Source organism: Bubalus kerabau, chromosome 17 (genome assembly GCF_029407905.1).
Source record: "Bubalus kerabau isolate K-KA32 ecotype Philippines breed swamp buffalo chromosome 17, PCC_UOA_SB_1v2, whole genome shotgun sequence".
Taxonomy (NCBI): Eukaryota; Metazoa; Chordata; class Mammalia; order Artiodactyla; family Bovidae; genus Bubalus; species Bubalus kerabau.
In genome coordinates, this window is record NC_073640.1 from 68,381,066 (window position 1) to 68,396,171 (window position 15,106).

General features: G+C 48.1%; 2 protein-coding genes and 1 pseudogene across 3 annotated transcripts; all 3 read left to right on the forward strand.

The window, feature by feature from the left end:
* The first annotated feature begins 1,810 nt into the window (after nt 1-1,810).
* Nucleotides 1,811-3,798, forward strand: LOC129632284 (protein FAM32A-like). Of its 2 annotated transcripts, none has more exons than XM_055553802.1 (2): nt 1,811-1,934; nt 2,504-3,798. In XM_055553802.1, exon 2 carries the CDS (start codon nt 2,520-2,522, stop codon nt 2,865-2,867), a length of 348 nt encoding a protein of 115 aa, XP_055409777.1. In that variant the 5' UTR covers nt 1,811-1,934; nt 2,504-2,519; the 3' UTR covers nt 2,868-3,798. The 2 variants fall into 2 exon arrangements, with proteins under 2 accessions (XP_055409777.1, XP_055409778.1); XM_055553803.1 differs by having other exon boundaries at nt 1,883-1,934; nt 2,474-3,798.
* A 1,372-nt stretch (nt 3,799-5,170) lies between these two features.
* LOC129632311 (zinc finger and SCAN domain-containing protein 5B-like) lies at nt 5,171-9,746 on the forward strand. The gene is made up of 4 exons (XM_055553826.1): nt 5,171-5,603; nt 5,893-6,099; nt 7,038-7,191; nt 7,566-9,746. The coding sequence occupies exons 1-4, from the start codon at nt 5,226-5,228 to the stop codon at nt 8,210-8,212; spliced, it is 1,386 nt and encodes a 461-aa protein (XP_055409801.1). The 5' UTR covers nt 5,171-5,225; the 3' UTR covers nt 8,213-9,746.
* A 169-nt stretch (nt 9,747-9,915) lies between these two features.
* Nucleotides 9,916-14,421, forward strand: LOC129632235 (zinc finger and SCAN domain-containing protein 5B-like; annotated as a pseudogene).
* The last annotated feature ends 685 nt before the right edge of the window (nt 14,422-15,106 follow it).

The window sequence follows — 15,106 nt, forward strand, 5'->3', positions numbered from 1 at the left end:
TTTGTTCTTGGGGTGATGAAAAGAGTTGGAAGTACACAACATTGAAAGCTGCACAAAATTGTGACCGAACTTGGTGAAACAAGATCGTACACTTTATAAAAGAGTCAAAATTGTATGTTGTGTGTTTCATGACCATAACAAGTATGTGATCAGGAACTTGATTCTCTTTGGATCCTTTTGTGTGTCCCTTCCTTGGAGCTAATAAATACCCTGGTGACAGCAAGTAAATGTTTTGTGTGGACAATCTGTGCTTAACATTTCCAACGTCACTATACTACATAGAATTCAGTGTTTAAATAGGCTTCCTCATATTTTTATTCCCCAGAAGAATCATGACTGAGAGCCTTGCATGGTGGCTTGTCTTGACCGAATAATATAAAACCTGGCATTGCTGTTCATATCCATTTGAGGAGTCTCACACACTGTAAATTTCTTGAAAGTACAGCAAAGAACAACATAGTCCCAGACTACAGAAGTCAAAATCTAGGGAGCCTTTCAGACATTTCAAAGTTTTTTTCCAGAAAATGTGGATGTCAGAAGAATGATGGATGGACTAATGTCCATTCAATATGAAAGATTGTAGCAGTGAGGGAATGCTATTGGGTATTGGGATGAGGAATGTAGAGGAGATGGAAGGGTGGAATAAAATGAAACTAGTCCTGTTCATTTATCTTTTGCCCCCATTCTTCTGAACAGTGAATACATTGCTGATGAAAGGTAGAGGAAATCCCTTTACATAGGGGTGAATTGTCATGGGCTTCTAGAAGCATGTGCTCAACATTTTGCTAGTAAGTTCCTCAGTCACTATGGCTAAAGAATGTACATTTTTTGTGGGGTCATGGAATAGTCCTAGACAGGCTGTAATCAGAACCACTGGTGTCTGTGCCGCACCAAAGCGTACTTACTGAAAAGCCAGACTGTGACCCCAAAAGTGGCACGTTCCCTGCAGAACATTCCAGATTCTGACTTCGTCCGAGATCTTTCCATGTGGAATTTTAAAAAGGATTGTTTAGTCGCTGAGTTGTGTCCAACTCTGCTATTCCATGGCCCACCAGGTTCTTCTGTCCATCGAATTTTCCAGGCAAGAATACTGCAGTGCGTTATCCATTTCCTTCTGCAAGAGATCTTCCGAACCCAGGGAGTGAACCCACGTCTCCTGCATTGGCAGGTAGATTCTTTACCACTGAGCCACCAGGGATCATAGGCGAACCAAACTGGTGACAATTTTCGAATACCTATGCTTTGACTCCTTCCAACTCTCCAGGTAAATGAGAAAAGTATATTCTAGACCAGGAAAATCAATCTTGCTGTCAAAAAGTGCATGGGCTTCCCTGGTGGTAAAGAATCTGCCTGCAATGTGGGAATCCTGGCTTCGCTCCCTGGGTTGGGACGATCCCTTGGAGAAGGGAACAGCTACCCACTCCAGTCTTCTGGCGTGGAGAATTCCATGGACGGTATATCCACAGGGTCACAAAGAGCTGGACATGACTGAAAGACTTTCACTTTACTTCTTTCCCAGCTGAGCCACAAGGGAAGCCCAAGAACACTGAAGTGGGGAGCCTATCCCTTCCCCAGCAGATCTTCCAGACCCTGGAATTACTCCAGCATCTCCTGCATTGCAGGCACATTCTTTACCACCTGAGCTATCAGAGAAGTCTACCACAAAACCAACATGGAGGCCTCTTGGATAAATTGGTTTTTTTCTGGTGGAGTGTCCCTGTGAAACTGGATCCATGGATAAACTGGATTATCTAAAATGAGGTCATATAAATGGCTTGACCCGTCCTTACACAATCACTGTGCTGATGGGGTAACAAGCAGGGACCCTTGCCATTTCCCCCATCTCTCTATAAATAGAGATGTTTCAGCCCCAGACACACACTGATAGCCAGTCATCGACTTGAGGATGCTGAGGGCAAGAGGGCTCAAAGGAGGTAAGTGATGAGTGAGAACGTCTAAGGAGAAGGTTTGGGAAGCAATACAGAAGGAGGTGGTGGGTTTCGGAAGGCGGGTTTTCTACTCACCTTGCATCAGCTCGAAGACCTTGTGAAAGCAGTGGATCTCCCTTAAACTCCGTATTAACTATGGTTGACTGCTGAGCTCTCTGTGAGGGGGGAAGAACGGACTTGAAACATGTAAAAGGAACTTTGGAAATATAACCGAACACGGATCCTTCGCTTGCATAAAAGACATTTTAATTAAGAGGTCTTTCAGGCTCCCCTTTCCTGCCTCCATCTGATTTATAGGTTTATAAATCACCCTGGTTTATAGGTTTATAAATCACCCTGATTTATAGGGTGTTGCCACCCTCCATGCGGTGGTGTGGTGTGCTGCATTTATTCCACAAGGCTTTCTGAACCTTGGCCCCCTGGACTAAGCAGAGATGTTCATCTGTGTTCATTTGTGTTACCCCACACACAAAAACCTCTCGGATCTACAGAGGAGAACGATATTGTCCCAATTTCCATTTCAGAAAACCAACCCCAGACTTTTGTCCTTTTAGAAATCCGAATCCAAAAATGGGCAGCATGGACTCCTACGAGCAGGTCCAAAAGGGACCCCTGAAGCTCAAAGGAGTCACAGAGCTTGGTGTGTCCAAGCGAAAGAAGAAAAGGGACATAGACAAGGCAAAACTCCTGGAAACGATGGGCAAAATCCAGAAGAACCAGGAGGAGGAGCTGAGGCGCCACCTCAATAAGCGGACCCCAGCCCAGGTGGCCTTTGAGAAGGTGCAGGAGAAGCGACAAATGGAGAGGATCCTGAAGAAAGCATCCAAAACCCACAAGCAGAGAGTGGAGGACTTCAACAGACACCTGGACACGCTCACGGAGCACTATGACATCCCTAAAGTCAGCTGGACCAGGTAGCCGCCCCACCCAGGAGATGGAGTATTGTCCAAGGGAAGCAGGAAGCAGAGTTGCAGTCATCTCTGGAGCCTTTGGAAACATTCTTTTACACACATCCTTTTGAGCCTTCTGCTGAGCCCATGCTTATCAAAGTAATGGGTCCTTATTCCAGAACCACAATAAAGAGAGACGGCTCATTAACTCTAAATTAAAAAAAAAAAATAGTGCAACATCCATGTCCAATGGTTCATGCAGCCTCCAGACCTGTGTGTTCACCAGGAGATCCACATGGGCAAGTAGCCCTACAGCAGTGATCTCTGCCCCAGTAAGTTCCCCCACGACTCTATGCTGCATGCTCACCAGAGGACCCACACCCAAGAGAAGCCTTTCTGCTGTGAGCACTGTGAAAAGCATTCAACCACAGTGGGAACCTCAGTGGTCACACTCTGGGCTCGAGCCCTACATGTGCCCCGAGTGTCACTGGCCTTCTGCTGCCTGGGGTGTCTCAAATCCCACCAGGAAACCCATTCGGAACCACTGGCCCAGGAATCTGCCCTCAGGTCCAAGTCCTTTCTGCTCCAAGAAGGAAATTCACAATGATTTGTCACTTCTATAACACAAAGGATGGATGACACATGAAGAGCTTCGGAGGATATTGGGTCCAGGGGGTTAAATTTACATGAATGTAGACGATTTTGAGTGATAGCTTATTTTTCCCTTTGGATTTTGTTTTCTACTTTAGTATAGCCTGTTTCAATCCGTTTTTGCTTTCTTTTGTTATTCTTCTACTGAAAGAATGTCTCATTAGTTATCAGTACTTCATCATGAAACTGAGCCTACTGTTGACTGCCTTCCTGTTAGGCGGGACTTCACTGTAAAACTGCATGTTTCTGGCACAGAGGCCAGGCTCTCCAGTGGAATTTTAAATTTCAAATAAACACATTTCTGTCAACGAGTGTCTCCGTAGTTTCTAAGACTTTTCTACAGGGAATAGGTGGTGGCCGTGGTTTTGCCTACATGGCTGTTATTATGCTGAGATACGTTCACTCGCTCCATACTTGTTCGGGGATTTCTTCCTGAGGTGTTTCCAAAAAGGAAGGCTTCCGAAAGAGATAGGTGTCATTCCTTTTTCCTATTGATGTACAACTTCTTCTCTTCAAAAAGGCGTCTTAGACATCGGGTTTTCTCACACCTTAGCTCATCAGCTGATTTTAGAAAAGCCTTTGAAGACTTATCTCACATGAACAGAAAAGACCAGAGGAGTCAAACCGATCTGGCTCCCACCATCATGTCTCTGACTCCGTCAAACCCTCCAGGCAGTGAGACCAAAAATTCACGAGATCATTGAAACGAGTCCGTTCATCGCAAAATGCAATCCCCGAAGTCCACAATCAATGAAATCCAAAAGGAAACCGAGGGATTTCCCGTGCGGTCCAGCGGGTGAGACTCAGCGCTCCCGCGGCAGGCGGCATGGTTTCCTTCCGCCGTCTGGGAACTAAGATGGCACCTGCCTCCCTGCTTGGCCAAAAACAGAACAACAACAAAAAATACACAGAACCTGTCGCTAAATCACTATGGAGGCCTCTTTAGTAAATCGTGGTTCTCCTGAGCGAGTTTCCATGGGCAATCGAATCCCTCTGATTAAGTAAAGAAGGATTATCTAGAACGTTTTGCCCCGCCCTCACCGAATCCATGCGCCGATCGGGTAACAGGCCGAGAGGGCCGGCGTTTCTCCAGCTCGAAAGAGAGACGTGTCTCCGCCAGCCGAGTTGGAGAGCGAGTCCCCAACTGAGGAGGACCGAGGTGAGAAGGCTTCAAGGAGGTGATTGATGGGAAGTGTCTAAAGAGAACGCTAGAGAGTCAGGGCCCGTGGAAGTGGGTTTCAGTAAGTCCTGGCTTTCTGTTCCCCTTGCATTCGCTCAGAGACCGTGTGAAATCCGCCGATCTCCTCCGGCCACACATAAACCGTGGTTCATTTGTGGAATCTTCTGTGAGATGAGATTGTTTCCACACTCCATGGTGGCCTGTGGGGTGGTTCATTTTTTCAACAAGGGCTTTTAAGCACCGCCCTGTGGACAGTTGTGACCACACAGTTTCTTGTAGTATAAGATGGATGTCGGAGGAGTAAGAGAATGGATTCTTGTCCCTGGTGTGAAATTCTGAGGGGGGAATACTGCCCAGTATTGGGATGAGGGATGGTAGGGTGGATGAAAATAAAACTAATTGGCTGCATTCTTTTTTCTTTTTTGCCCCCTATTTCTGAACACTGAATCTATTCCTGAGGAAAAGCAAGAGGAAATTCCTTTCGATCAGCGTCAGTTGGGCACCGACTTCTAGAAGCATTTGCCCAGAGTCCTACTGAAAAGCTCTACAGTCGGTATGGCTGAGAACCAGACAAGGGGTCGTGGCCCCGTCGCGGACAGCCCCGGAGCAGAGTCGCCGGCGTCTGCGCCAGGCCAAGACACCCGAAGGGAAAACCGCGACTCAGACCTGGAAGAGTTGCGCGTTCGCTTCAGAACGTTTAGCAGCTCGGACGAATCCGACCCCATCAAGGCTCTGAGGAGGCTCCGTGAACTCTGCGGGCTGTGGCTGAGGCCGGATCTTCACACCAAGGAGGAGATGGTGGACAGGCTGGTGCTGGAGCAGTTCGTGATGTGCGTGCCGCCTGAGATCCAGGTCTTAGTCAAAAGTAGCAGTGCCGAGACTTGTAAGGATCTGGAGGAGGTGCTGAGAAAGAAGCAGAAACTGACGAAATGGGTGAGTAGGACCCTAGTGACTCTGTGAGACAGGGAACGGTGGGATGAGGGGCTGGGAGCTGGGAGATGAAGCAGAAGGATCAGAGGGCTTGGCTCTAAATCAGGGATTCCCAGAGGGGTGAGCACTTGCCTGTGGCATCACTGGAGATGTTTCTGTTGATCCTCACTTGGAGGGTGTTGGTCTTTCAAATGTCATTCCCAGGAGGTGGGCTCCTAGGGTGGGATACGCAATGAATACCTTTTTGGATCTTGTGAAGGGAGACTAATCGTATTTGAATTTTTCCTCACAGGCTGTAGTGCGTGTCCAAGGCGAGGATGTTTTGATGCCCGTCTCGGGTGTTGAGATGTTAGGATCTGAGGTCAGTGAGGGGCACAGTGAGGGAGACCGAGCCAGGGAGCCCCAGCCTACAGTCAGTGTCATCCCTCCAGACGAGGGCCAGCAGGAAAGCCAAGACGGGCAGCATCTGCCAGGAGCCAAGGACCTGTCGAGGGGGCAGGTGAGTGTGATGTCCTGACCTCCAGTCTGGGAGCAGGTAGAAGGGGGTCGGGTGGGGGTGGCTGCGGAAGTAATTGGGAGAACTGGGCAAAGGACAGGAATGGACCCTCTGCCTCCAAGAATTCCCATGGATGCATTCCGTTCCCGGCATTTTCCAGCCAGTGTGAGAATGAAGACAATCCATGTTTCATAGTCCTTCACCATGAAAGCTTGTGGCCCTAAGCATGAGGGCAGAGGAGTCCTGTTTCCACAGGATGGTGCTGGGTCAGTTCATCAGGCATAAGTGCACTCACAGCGGTTTCACCCATGATGGATTTCATCAGAGGCACTTAATATTGGGGGATATTGTAAACACCTTGAATTGCATAACAAGTTCCCCGTTGGAGTCATTTTCCCCATCAGATTTTGGAGTATGTCTGGAGAGAGTGGATTTTTTTGAAATGTGAATCGGGGGGAGGAGATGCTACTGATTTCTCATGAATAGAGCTATATAGTATAGAACAGAGCTATGTAGTATAACAGCTATACTGCTTATCATCTTATTATGCCCCAGGCCACCTTCCATGACAAAGACAAATCCAGGCAAGGTATCAAAAAGTGGTGAAGTCAGGAGCCCTAGAGCCAGAATCCTCTGCTTTCAGATTCAGGGCCTGGAGACTGTGAGATGAGGTGGAGAGATAGGTGCAAAGATAATTGGCAGTGCCAGCTGTGAAGTCTGGACTTTTGCCAGAGGTGGTCAGTATAGATCAAGGATAGACATGGGAATCAGAAGAGGATTGTCAATCAGGGTGATGGAAAGCAGTCAGGGCATATCTCCCAAACTGATATTCAGAAAGCTGGAGTGTGAGATCAGGGTATGAGGTGGGTGGGGAAAGAGGAGAGAGAGCTTGCCGTGGGCTAAGGCAGTGGGATTGACTCTGCTTGGTTGCCCTTTGTCAGGGCCAGAAAGCTCCCCCGCCAGAGACCATTCCTGAAAGAGGTGAACTGGAGGGTCAGACGCCCTCCAAGGAGTACTTGATGAAGGACCTGCTGGAAGACACAGGAGTGACAAGAACCCTTTCGTCTCAAGAGCCTGAACTTCTGCACGATCGTGGTGAGTATTAAAAACTTGGAGACTACAGGAAGTACTGCCTGCCTCCACTGATGTCCAGGAAGGGATACCCAGGATTTCCATCCCTTGGTGTTGTGGCATAGGAGTTGGGTCTTCAATGCCAGCCTTCTCCATCGTCAACGTTCCAGAGTGTTTCATCAGCTAGACTCTTAACTAGTTTCGATGCTGGGAAGACTGTAGCCAAGATTAGGGATGGTTCCAATCAGACTGGCACCATGGAAAATGCTCCTTGATAAATATGTTGCTGAGTCTCTTCTTTCAGAAGATTCTGGGAGGGCAGGGAGAGAGGGGAGAGTCCCTAGGAAGGAAGTGATACTTCAAATGTGGCCCTTGAACCCTTTCCTCTTGTTTTCCAGAGAGAGATGTTTCCACTCCAAGTGGATCCAGACGAGGCCCTCTGGAGAATCACAGACGTAACAAAAGGAAGCGGGAGAGCAGTCCCACTTGCCAAGACGTGGGTCAAGAGGCAGCCACGTGTTTGGACCAAGGAGAGTTCTCAGGACAGCTTGGGTCCCATTCTATTCGTTCATCTGGCACCGTTGGACCCACCAGTCTTCCTGAGGGAGCAGAAACCCCGGGACGGGCACCCTCTGAATGCAGGGTGTGCAAAAAGAGCTTTCCTTGTCAGTCTCAGCTTACCTTGCACCAGAGGACACACACAGGAGAGAGGCCCTTTCAATGCGACATCTGTGCCAGAGGGTTCATACAGCCTTCAGACCTGCGGGTCCACCAGCGGATCCACACTGGCGAGAAGCCCTACAGCTGTGATGTCTGCCTCAGGAAGTTCGCCCACAACTCCACGCTGCGCACTCACAAGAGGACCCACACCCAGGAGAAGCCTTTCCGCTGTGAGCAGTGTGACAGAGCTTTTTGCCACCGAGGGAACCTCAATGTTCACCGACGCACCCACTCTGGGCTCAAGCCCTACGTGTGCCCCGAGTGTCACACAGCCTTCCGTCAGCTGGGGACTTTCAAACGCCACCGGAAAATCCATTCCAGATGACTGGCTCAGGACCCTGCCCTCAGGTCCAGGTCTTTTCTGTTTTAATGAGAAAATTGAGAATGATTTGTCACCTGTGTGATACAAAGTGTGGATGACAGGGGAAGGGCATAGGAGGATCGTGGAACCCAGGGTTCCCTCACGTGAATTAGGATATTTGAGAGTATTAGGATATTTGGGTTATGACTTATTTTTCCCTTTGGATTTTGTTTTCTACATTGCTATAGACTATAGTTTTCATTTTCATTTGTGTATTTTCAGTTGGAGGAGAATTGCCTTACGATGTTAGACTCTGGTTTTCTTACATGTTTTCGCTTTGTGCTTTTCTTGTTCTTCCAATGAAGCTGTGTCTCACTGGTTATCATTACCTCATCATCAGAGTGAGGCTACTGCTGATTGCCTACTTGTCAGGTGTGATTTCCTTGTAAAATGGATTCTCCTAGCAGGACAGCTGGAGAAGGCAATGGCACTCCACTCCAGTACTCTTGCCTGGAAAATCCCATGGATGGAAGGGCCTGGTGGGCTACAGTCCATGGGGTCGCTAAGACTCAGATACGACTGAGCGACTTCACTTTCACTTTTCCCTTTCATGCATTGGAGAAGGAAATGGCAACCCACTCCAGTGTTCTTGCCTGGAGAATCCCAGTGATGGGGCAGCCTGGTGGGCTGCCATCTATGGGGCCTCACAGAGTCGGACACGACTGAAGCGACTTAGTAGCAGCAGCAGGATGGCTAGATTAAATACAGGTTCACCAGTGTAATTTAAATTTCAAATAAACAAACACATTTCTATCAAAGAGCTGTGTGTTTTCTCTTCTAAGACTTTGCTACAGTAGGTGATAGCCATGGTTTTGTCTATGTGGCCATTATTATGTTGAGATATGTTCCCTTTGTACTAGTCTAGTTTGGATACTGCTTCCTTAGGTATTGAAAAAAAGAAGGCTTCTTAAATTGATAAGTGTCATTCTTTTCCCCTGCTGCTGCTAACTGCTGCTAAGTTGCTCCAGTCATGTCTGACATTGTGAGACCCCATAGATGGCCGCTCACCAGGCTCCCCTGTCCCTGGGATTCTCCAGGCAAGAACACTGGAGTGGGTTGCCATTTCCTTCTCCAATGCATGAAAGGGAAAAGTGGGAGTGAAGTCGCTTGGTAGTGGCTGACTCTTAGCGACCCCATGGACTGTAGCCCACCAGGCTCCTCCATCCATGGGATTTTCCTGGCAAGAGTACTGGAGTGGGGTGCCATTGCCTTCTCCTCTTTTTCCCTACTGGTGTACAACCTCTGGTTTCTGTGATGCCTCTCTGAAATGGTTTTTTACAGTTGATCTCATCAGCTGATTTTAGACAAAAGTCTTTGATGACTTATTTCATGAGAAAAGAAACAAGATTAGGTAACCCAATTTGATTACAACCATCGGATTACAATTATTGGACTGCTTCACAGTCTCCAAGCAGAGAGAAAAAATTCATTAGATCAGGAAAATCAATCTGTTTCCCCAAGAAATGCCATCCATGAAGTCTAAAGTAAATAAAATATATTAGAGAAAGTTTACTGCCAAACCAATATGGTGGCCTCTTTAATGGTTAGTCCTGTTGGAGTCTCCACAGGAAATGGAATCTACCCGGATTATCCAAAGTGGTTCCTTCCATGCCCTTTATCCAATCACTGGGATGATGAGGTTATGGCCAGAAACCCCTGGAGTTTCACCCAAGTCTCTATGAATACAGACATTTCAGCTCCAGACACTTTGAGAGCCAGTGCCTGACCTGAGGAGGCTGAAGGCAAGAGACCTGGAAGGGGTAAGTGATGAGTGGGCACGTCCAAGGAGGATGGCTAGAAATCAGGACACACGGGTGGGTTTCAGAAAGATGTTGCTTTCTGTTCATCTTACATTAACTGGGAGACCTTGTGACAGGAGATCTTCCTCTAACCCCACGTTAACAATGGTTAATCCAGGTCTTCTGCCAGGGGAGAAAAATGTTTCCACACATGTTGCTGTGAGGTGACTCGTTTTCTTCAGGGGTTTCTGAGCGGCACCCTATGGCCATTTAAAAACTACATATATGTTTATTATTAGTTTTAAGTTTTTTAATTCCTTCATTTTGGCTGGGCTGGGTCTTCTTTGCTGTGAGGGCTTTCTCTAGTCGTAGCTAGTGGGGACTACTCTCTAGCTGAGGGGTATGGGCTTCTCATTGTGGTGGCTTCTCCCGTGGCAGAGCTGGGAGTCTACAGCTCGTGTTCAGTAGTTGCCCCTCTCAGGCTCAAAAGTTGTGGTGCACAGGCTTCGAGGCAGGCGGGGTCTTCCCATATCAAGGATCAAACCCATGTCCCCCTGCATTGGCAGGCAGATTCTTATCCACTGGACCACCAAGGAAGCCCTATGGTCATTTCTGACCAGACAGTTTTATGAAATATTGAATGATTTGAGCAATGGTGTCCAATATATGGGATGTAGGGGAGACAGAAGGGTGGAAAAAAATGAAACCATTGTTTCTCTTTTTTTTTTATCTCCCTAGACTGCTCACCAGTGACTTTAATGCTGAGGAAAAGGAGAGGAAATCTATTTCCATAGGCTTCAACTGGGCACCCACTTCTAGAAGCATTTGCTCAGAGTCCTACTGGAAATTGCCTCCATCAATATGGCTGAGGACCAGCCATTTTTTCAGGGTTCTGGACACATGACAGACAGCCCTGGGGCAGAGTCACCAGCATCCGTGCCACCCCAAGACACACTCATGGAAGACTCAGACTGTGACCAGGAAACCTGGCACGTCCGGTTCAGAACATTTGCAGCTCAGAGGAGTCCGACCCGGTCAAGGATCTGAGGAGACTCCATGAACTCTGCCATCTGTGGCTGAGGCCGGATCTTCACACCAAGGAGCAGATGATGGACAGGCTGGTGCTGGAGCAGTTCATGATCTGCATGCCCCTGGAGTGCCAGGTCCTGCTCAAAGAAAGTGGGGTGCAGAGTTGCAAAGCCCTGGAGGACGTGCTGAGAAATAAGCAGAAACCCAAGAACTGGGTGAGTAGGACCTTAGTGATGGGTGTGGGAGGAGGAGACACGTGCAAGCTGCAGGGATCACAAGATAGGACCTGCGGGTTTGGCTCTGTATCAGTGGTTCCCAAACAGGAGAGAGAAGTTCACAGTTGGGCAATTTGGGAGATACTTTTGGCTGTCTCAACTTGAAGGATGTCGACCTTTTACACCAAACGTGAGCTTCTATTGTCAATGCCATTGGGTGCCTGAAAGCTACATTCCAGGTTTATAGAGACTGATCTTGATTGATTTCTCCCTTCACAGACCATAGTCTGCATACAAGGGCAGAAATATCCCGTGCGTGATCCCGACATTGAGATGACTGAAGCCAAGGCCGGTGACATGGATGATGAGAGAGACCCATGCGGGGAGCCCGAACCACCCTCAAGGGTCATACCTGCAGAAGATGGCCAGGAAGGAAGCCAAGAGCTGCAGAATCCGCCAGGAGCCATGAACCTATCTACGGAGCAGGTGAGAAAGTGGAAGCAGGTAGAAGAGACTCAGGTGGGTGTGGCTGCTGGAGGAATGGGGAGATTTGACAGAGGACAGGAATGGACCCATTGCTTCCAGGAATTCCCGTGGATGCATTCCGTTCCTAGGCATTTTTTCTAATCAGTGTGAGAATGAAGATAATCCATCTCTGTCCCTCTCCTATGAAAGCTTCTAGTCTTAGGAGTGGGAAGAAGGGAATCCTGTCTTCCTGACATGATGCTAGGTTCAATTTGCTGCAGGTAAATGCACTGACAGCTGATTTACCCACGGCCACTTTGCCCAAGGGCATGTCATATTTCAGAATATGATCATTCCTTGCAACTGAAGGAGTGACTCGAAATTGGACTCATTTTGCCCCCCAGTAGACATTGGGCTTCCCTGGTGGTTCATATGGTGAAGAATCTGCCAACAATGCATGAGACCTGGGTTCGATGCCTGGGTCAGGAAGATCCCCAGGAGAAGGGAATGGCTACCCACTCTAGTGTTCTTGCCTGGAGAATCCCATGAACAGAGGAACCTGGCAGCTATAGTCCATGGGTTTGCAGAGAGTCAGACACGACTGAGCGACTAACACTTTCCCTTTCAGACATTGAAGAATGAATGGAAGGCAGTTGATTTCTTCAAATAAGGTTGGGTATAGGCAGGGGATGCTATTGACTTGCATGGAGTAGAGACCAAGAATTGTGGTCGTCATCTTCCTATCTACTGCGTAACCACCATTGCAAAGATTCATCCAGGCAAAGTCTCCAACAGTGATGGAGTCAAGAGAGCTGGACCTAGAGTTCTTTACTTCCAGAGTCAAGGGCAGGCAGGAGTGGGTATGATTTGGAGAGACGTATGCATAGAGAAGTCAGAGTGCCAACTGTGATGTCCTGATTGGATTGCCAGATACAGTCTGTATAGATCCAGGACAGCCTTGAGTATCAGGAGATGATTATCAATCAGGGTGATGGGGTGGACAAGAAGAAGTCACGGCATATCCCCTAAAATGACATGAAGAAAGCTGGAGTCTTAGATCAAGATACGAGGAAGAATTGGAAACAGGAAACAGTTTTCCATGGACTAGGGTAAATGGCTTTGACTCTGCTTGTTTGTCCCTTGTCAGGACCAGAGAGCTCTCCCGCCAGAGACTGTTCCTGAAATAGGTGAGCTGGAGGGTCAGACGCCCAGGGAGAACTTGGAGAAGGACCTGCTGGAAGATAGGGGAGAGACAAAAACCCTTCAATCTCAAGAACCTGAACTTCTGAGGGGTCCTGGTGAGTATTCAAAACCATGGAATTCAGCAGAGTTAGTGACTCCCTCCTATGGTGGCATGGGGCTGGGTAGCCAGCATCACCATGCTTGGATGGGTGGGTGGAGATCATTGTCCAGTGCCAACCTTCTCCATCATCAACGTTCCACTGTCCCACAGTCCAAGCTCTTAGCTTGGTTGCTTGATGGGAACTTCTCAGCCAACATCAGGTTTCCAGTGAGGCCAGCAGCACAGAAAATGTTCCTTGTTAAGTGTGGTGCTGAATTTCTTTGAGGGGATTCTGGGAGCATAGGGAGAGAGACGAATCCTCAAGAAGAAACTGATCTTTAAAATGTGTCTCCTGAACCCTTTCTTCCTGTGTTCCAGAGGGAGACGTTTCCACTATGAGTGGATCCAGACGAGGTCCTGTAAAGAATCGCAGACATATCAAAAGGAAACGGGAGAGCAGTCCCACTTGCCAAGATGTGGGTCAAGAAGCAGCCACGTGTTTGGACCCAGGAGAGTTCTCAGGACAGCGTGGGTCCCATTTGTTGGTGCATCTGGCACCGTGGGACCCACCAGTCTTCCTGAGGGAGCAGAAACCCCCACGGGCACCCTCTGAATGCAGGGTGTGCAAAAGGAGCTTTCCTTATCAGTCTCAGCTTAGCCTGCACCAGAGGACACACACAGGAGAGAGGCCCTTTCAGTGCGACATCTGTGCCAAAGTGTTCATACAGCTTTCAGATCTGCGGGTTCACGAGCGGATCCACACTGGCGAGAAGCCCTACAGCTGTGATCTCTGGCTCAAGAAGTTCACCCAGGACTCCACGCTGTGCGCTCACAAGAGGACCCACACCCAGGAGAAGCCTTTCCGCTGTGAGCAGTGTGACAGAGCTTTCGGCCACCGAGGGAACCTCAGTGTTCACCGACGCACCCACTCTGGGCTCAAGCCCTACGTGTGCCCCGAGTGTCACAGTGCCTTCCGTCAGCTGGGGACTTTCAAACGCCACCGGAAAATCCATTCCAGATGACTGGCTCAGGACCCTGCCCTCAGGTCCAAGTGCCTTCTGCTCCAAGAAAGAAATTCGGGATTATTTGTCACTTATGTGATACAATGAAAGGGTGACATGTGAAGAACTTACGATCATACTGGAACCCGATGGGGTTCCATTCACATGAATTAGGTGTGAATTCTTTCCCTTCAGAATTTGATTTCTACTTTAGTGTAGCCTGTGTTTTGGTGATAAGTTTTGGCTTTGTGTTGTTCTTCTTTCAGTGAATGCAGGTCTCATTAGTTTTCTTCTTTGTGAAACTGAGGTCACTGCTGATTGTCCCCCCATTAGGGAAGATTTCATCGTAAAATAGGATGCTCCTAGCAGAGTGTCTAGATGAAAAAGAGGATCACCAGTGAAATTTAAATTTCTAATAAACAAAGACATTTTTGTCAAATAAGTGTCCTGTGTATTTCCCCTTCAAAGATTTTTTTTTTCTTTATTTTATTTTTTAACTTTACTATCTTGTATTGTTTTTGCCATGTATCAACATGAATCTGCCACAGGTATACACATGTTCCCCATCCTGAACCCTCCTCCCTCCTCCCTCCCTGTCCCATCCCTCTGGGTCGTCCCAGTGCACCAGCCCCAAGCATCCAGTATCGTGCATCGAACCTGGACTGGCGACTCGTTTCATATATGATATTATACATGTGTCAGTGCCATTCTCCCAAATCATCCCACCCTATCCCCAAAGTCTTTCTATGGAGTAGATGATAGCAGCGGTTTGTTACATGCCATTATTATGTGGAATATCGACCCTCTGTAAGGCTTCCCCAGTAGCTCAGCGGTAAACAATCCACCTGCAGCCTAGAAGACCCAGGTTCGATCCCCTCATCAGGAAGATTCCCTGGAGAAGGGAATGGTAACCCACTCCAGTATTTTCCCTGGAGACTCCCATGGACAGGGGAGCCTGGCAGGCTGTGGTCTGTTGGGTTGCAAAGAGTCGGACATGACTGAAGTGACTGAGCATCCACTCAAGCATTTAAAGTAACTGTATTCTTTTGGAATTATGAACTGTTAGGTAATGTAATATTAATGCCCTTTTGAACACTGAGATTCTAGGGTGTCTGTGCTTGAAAAGA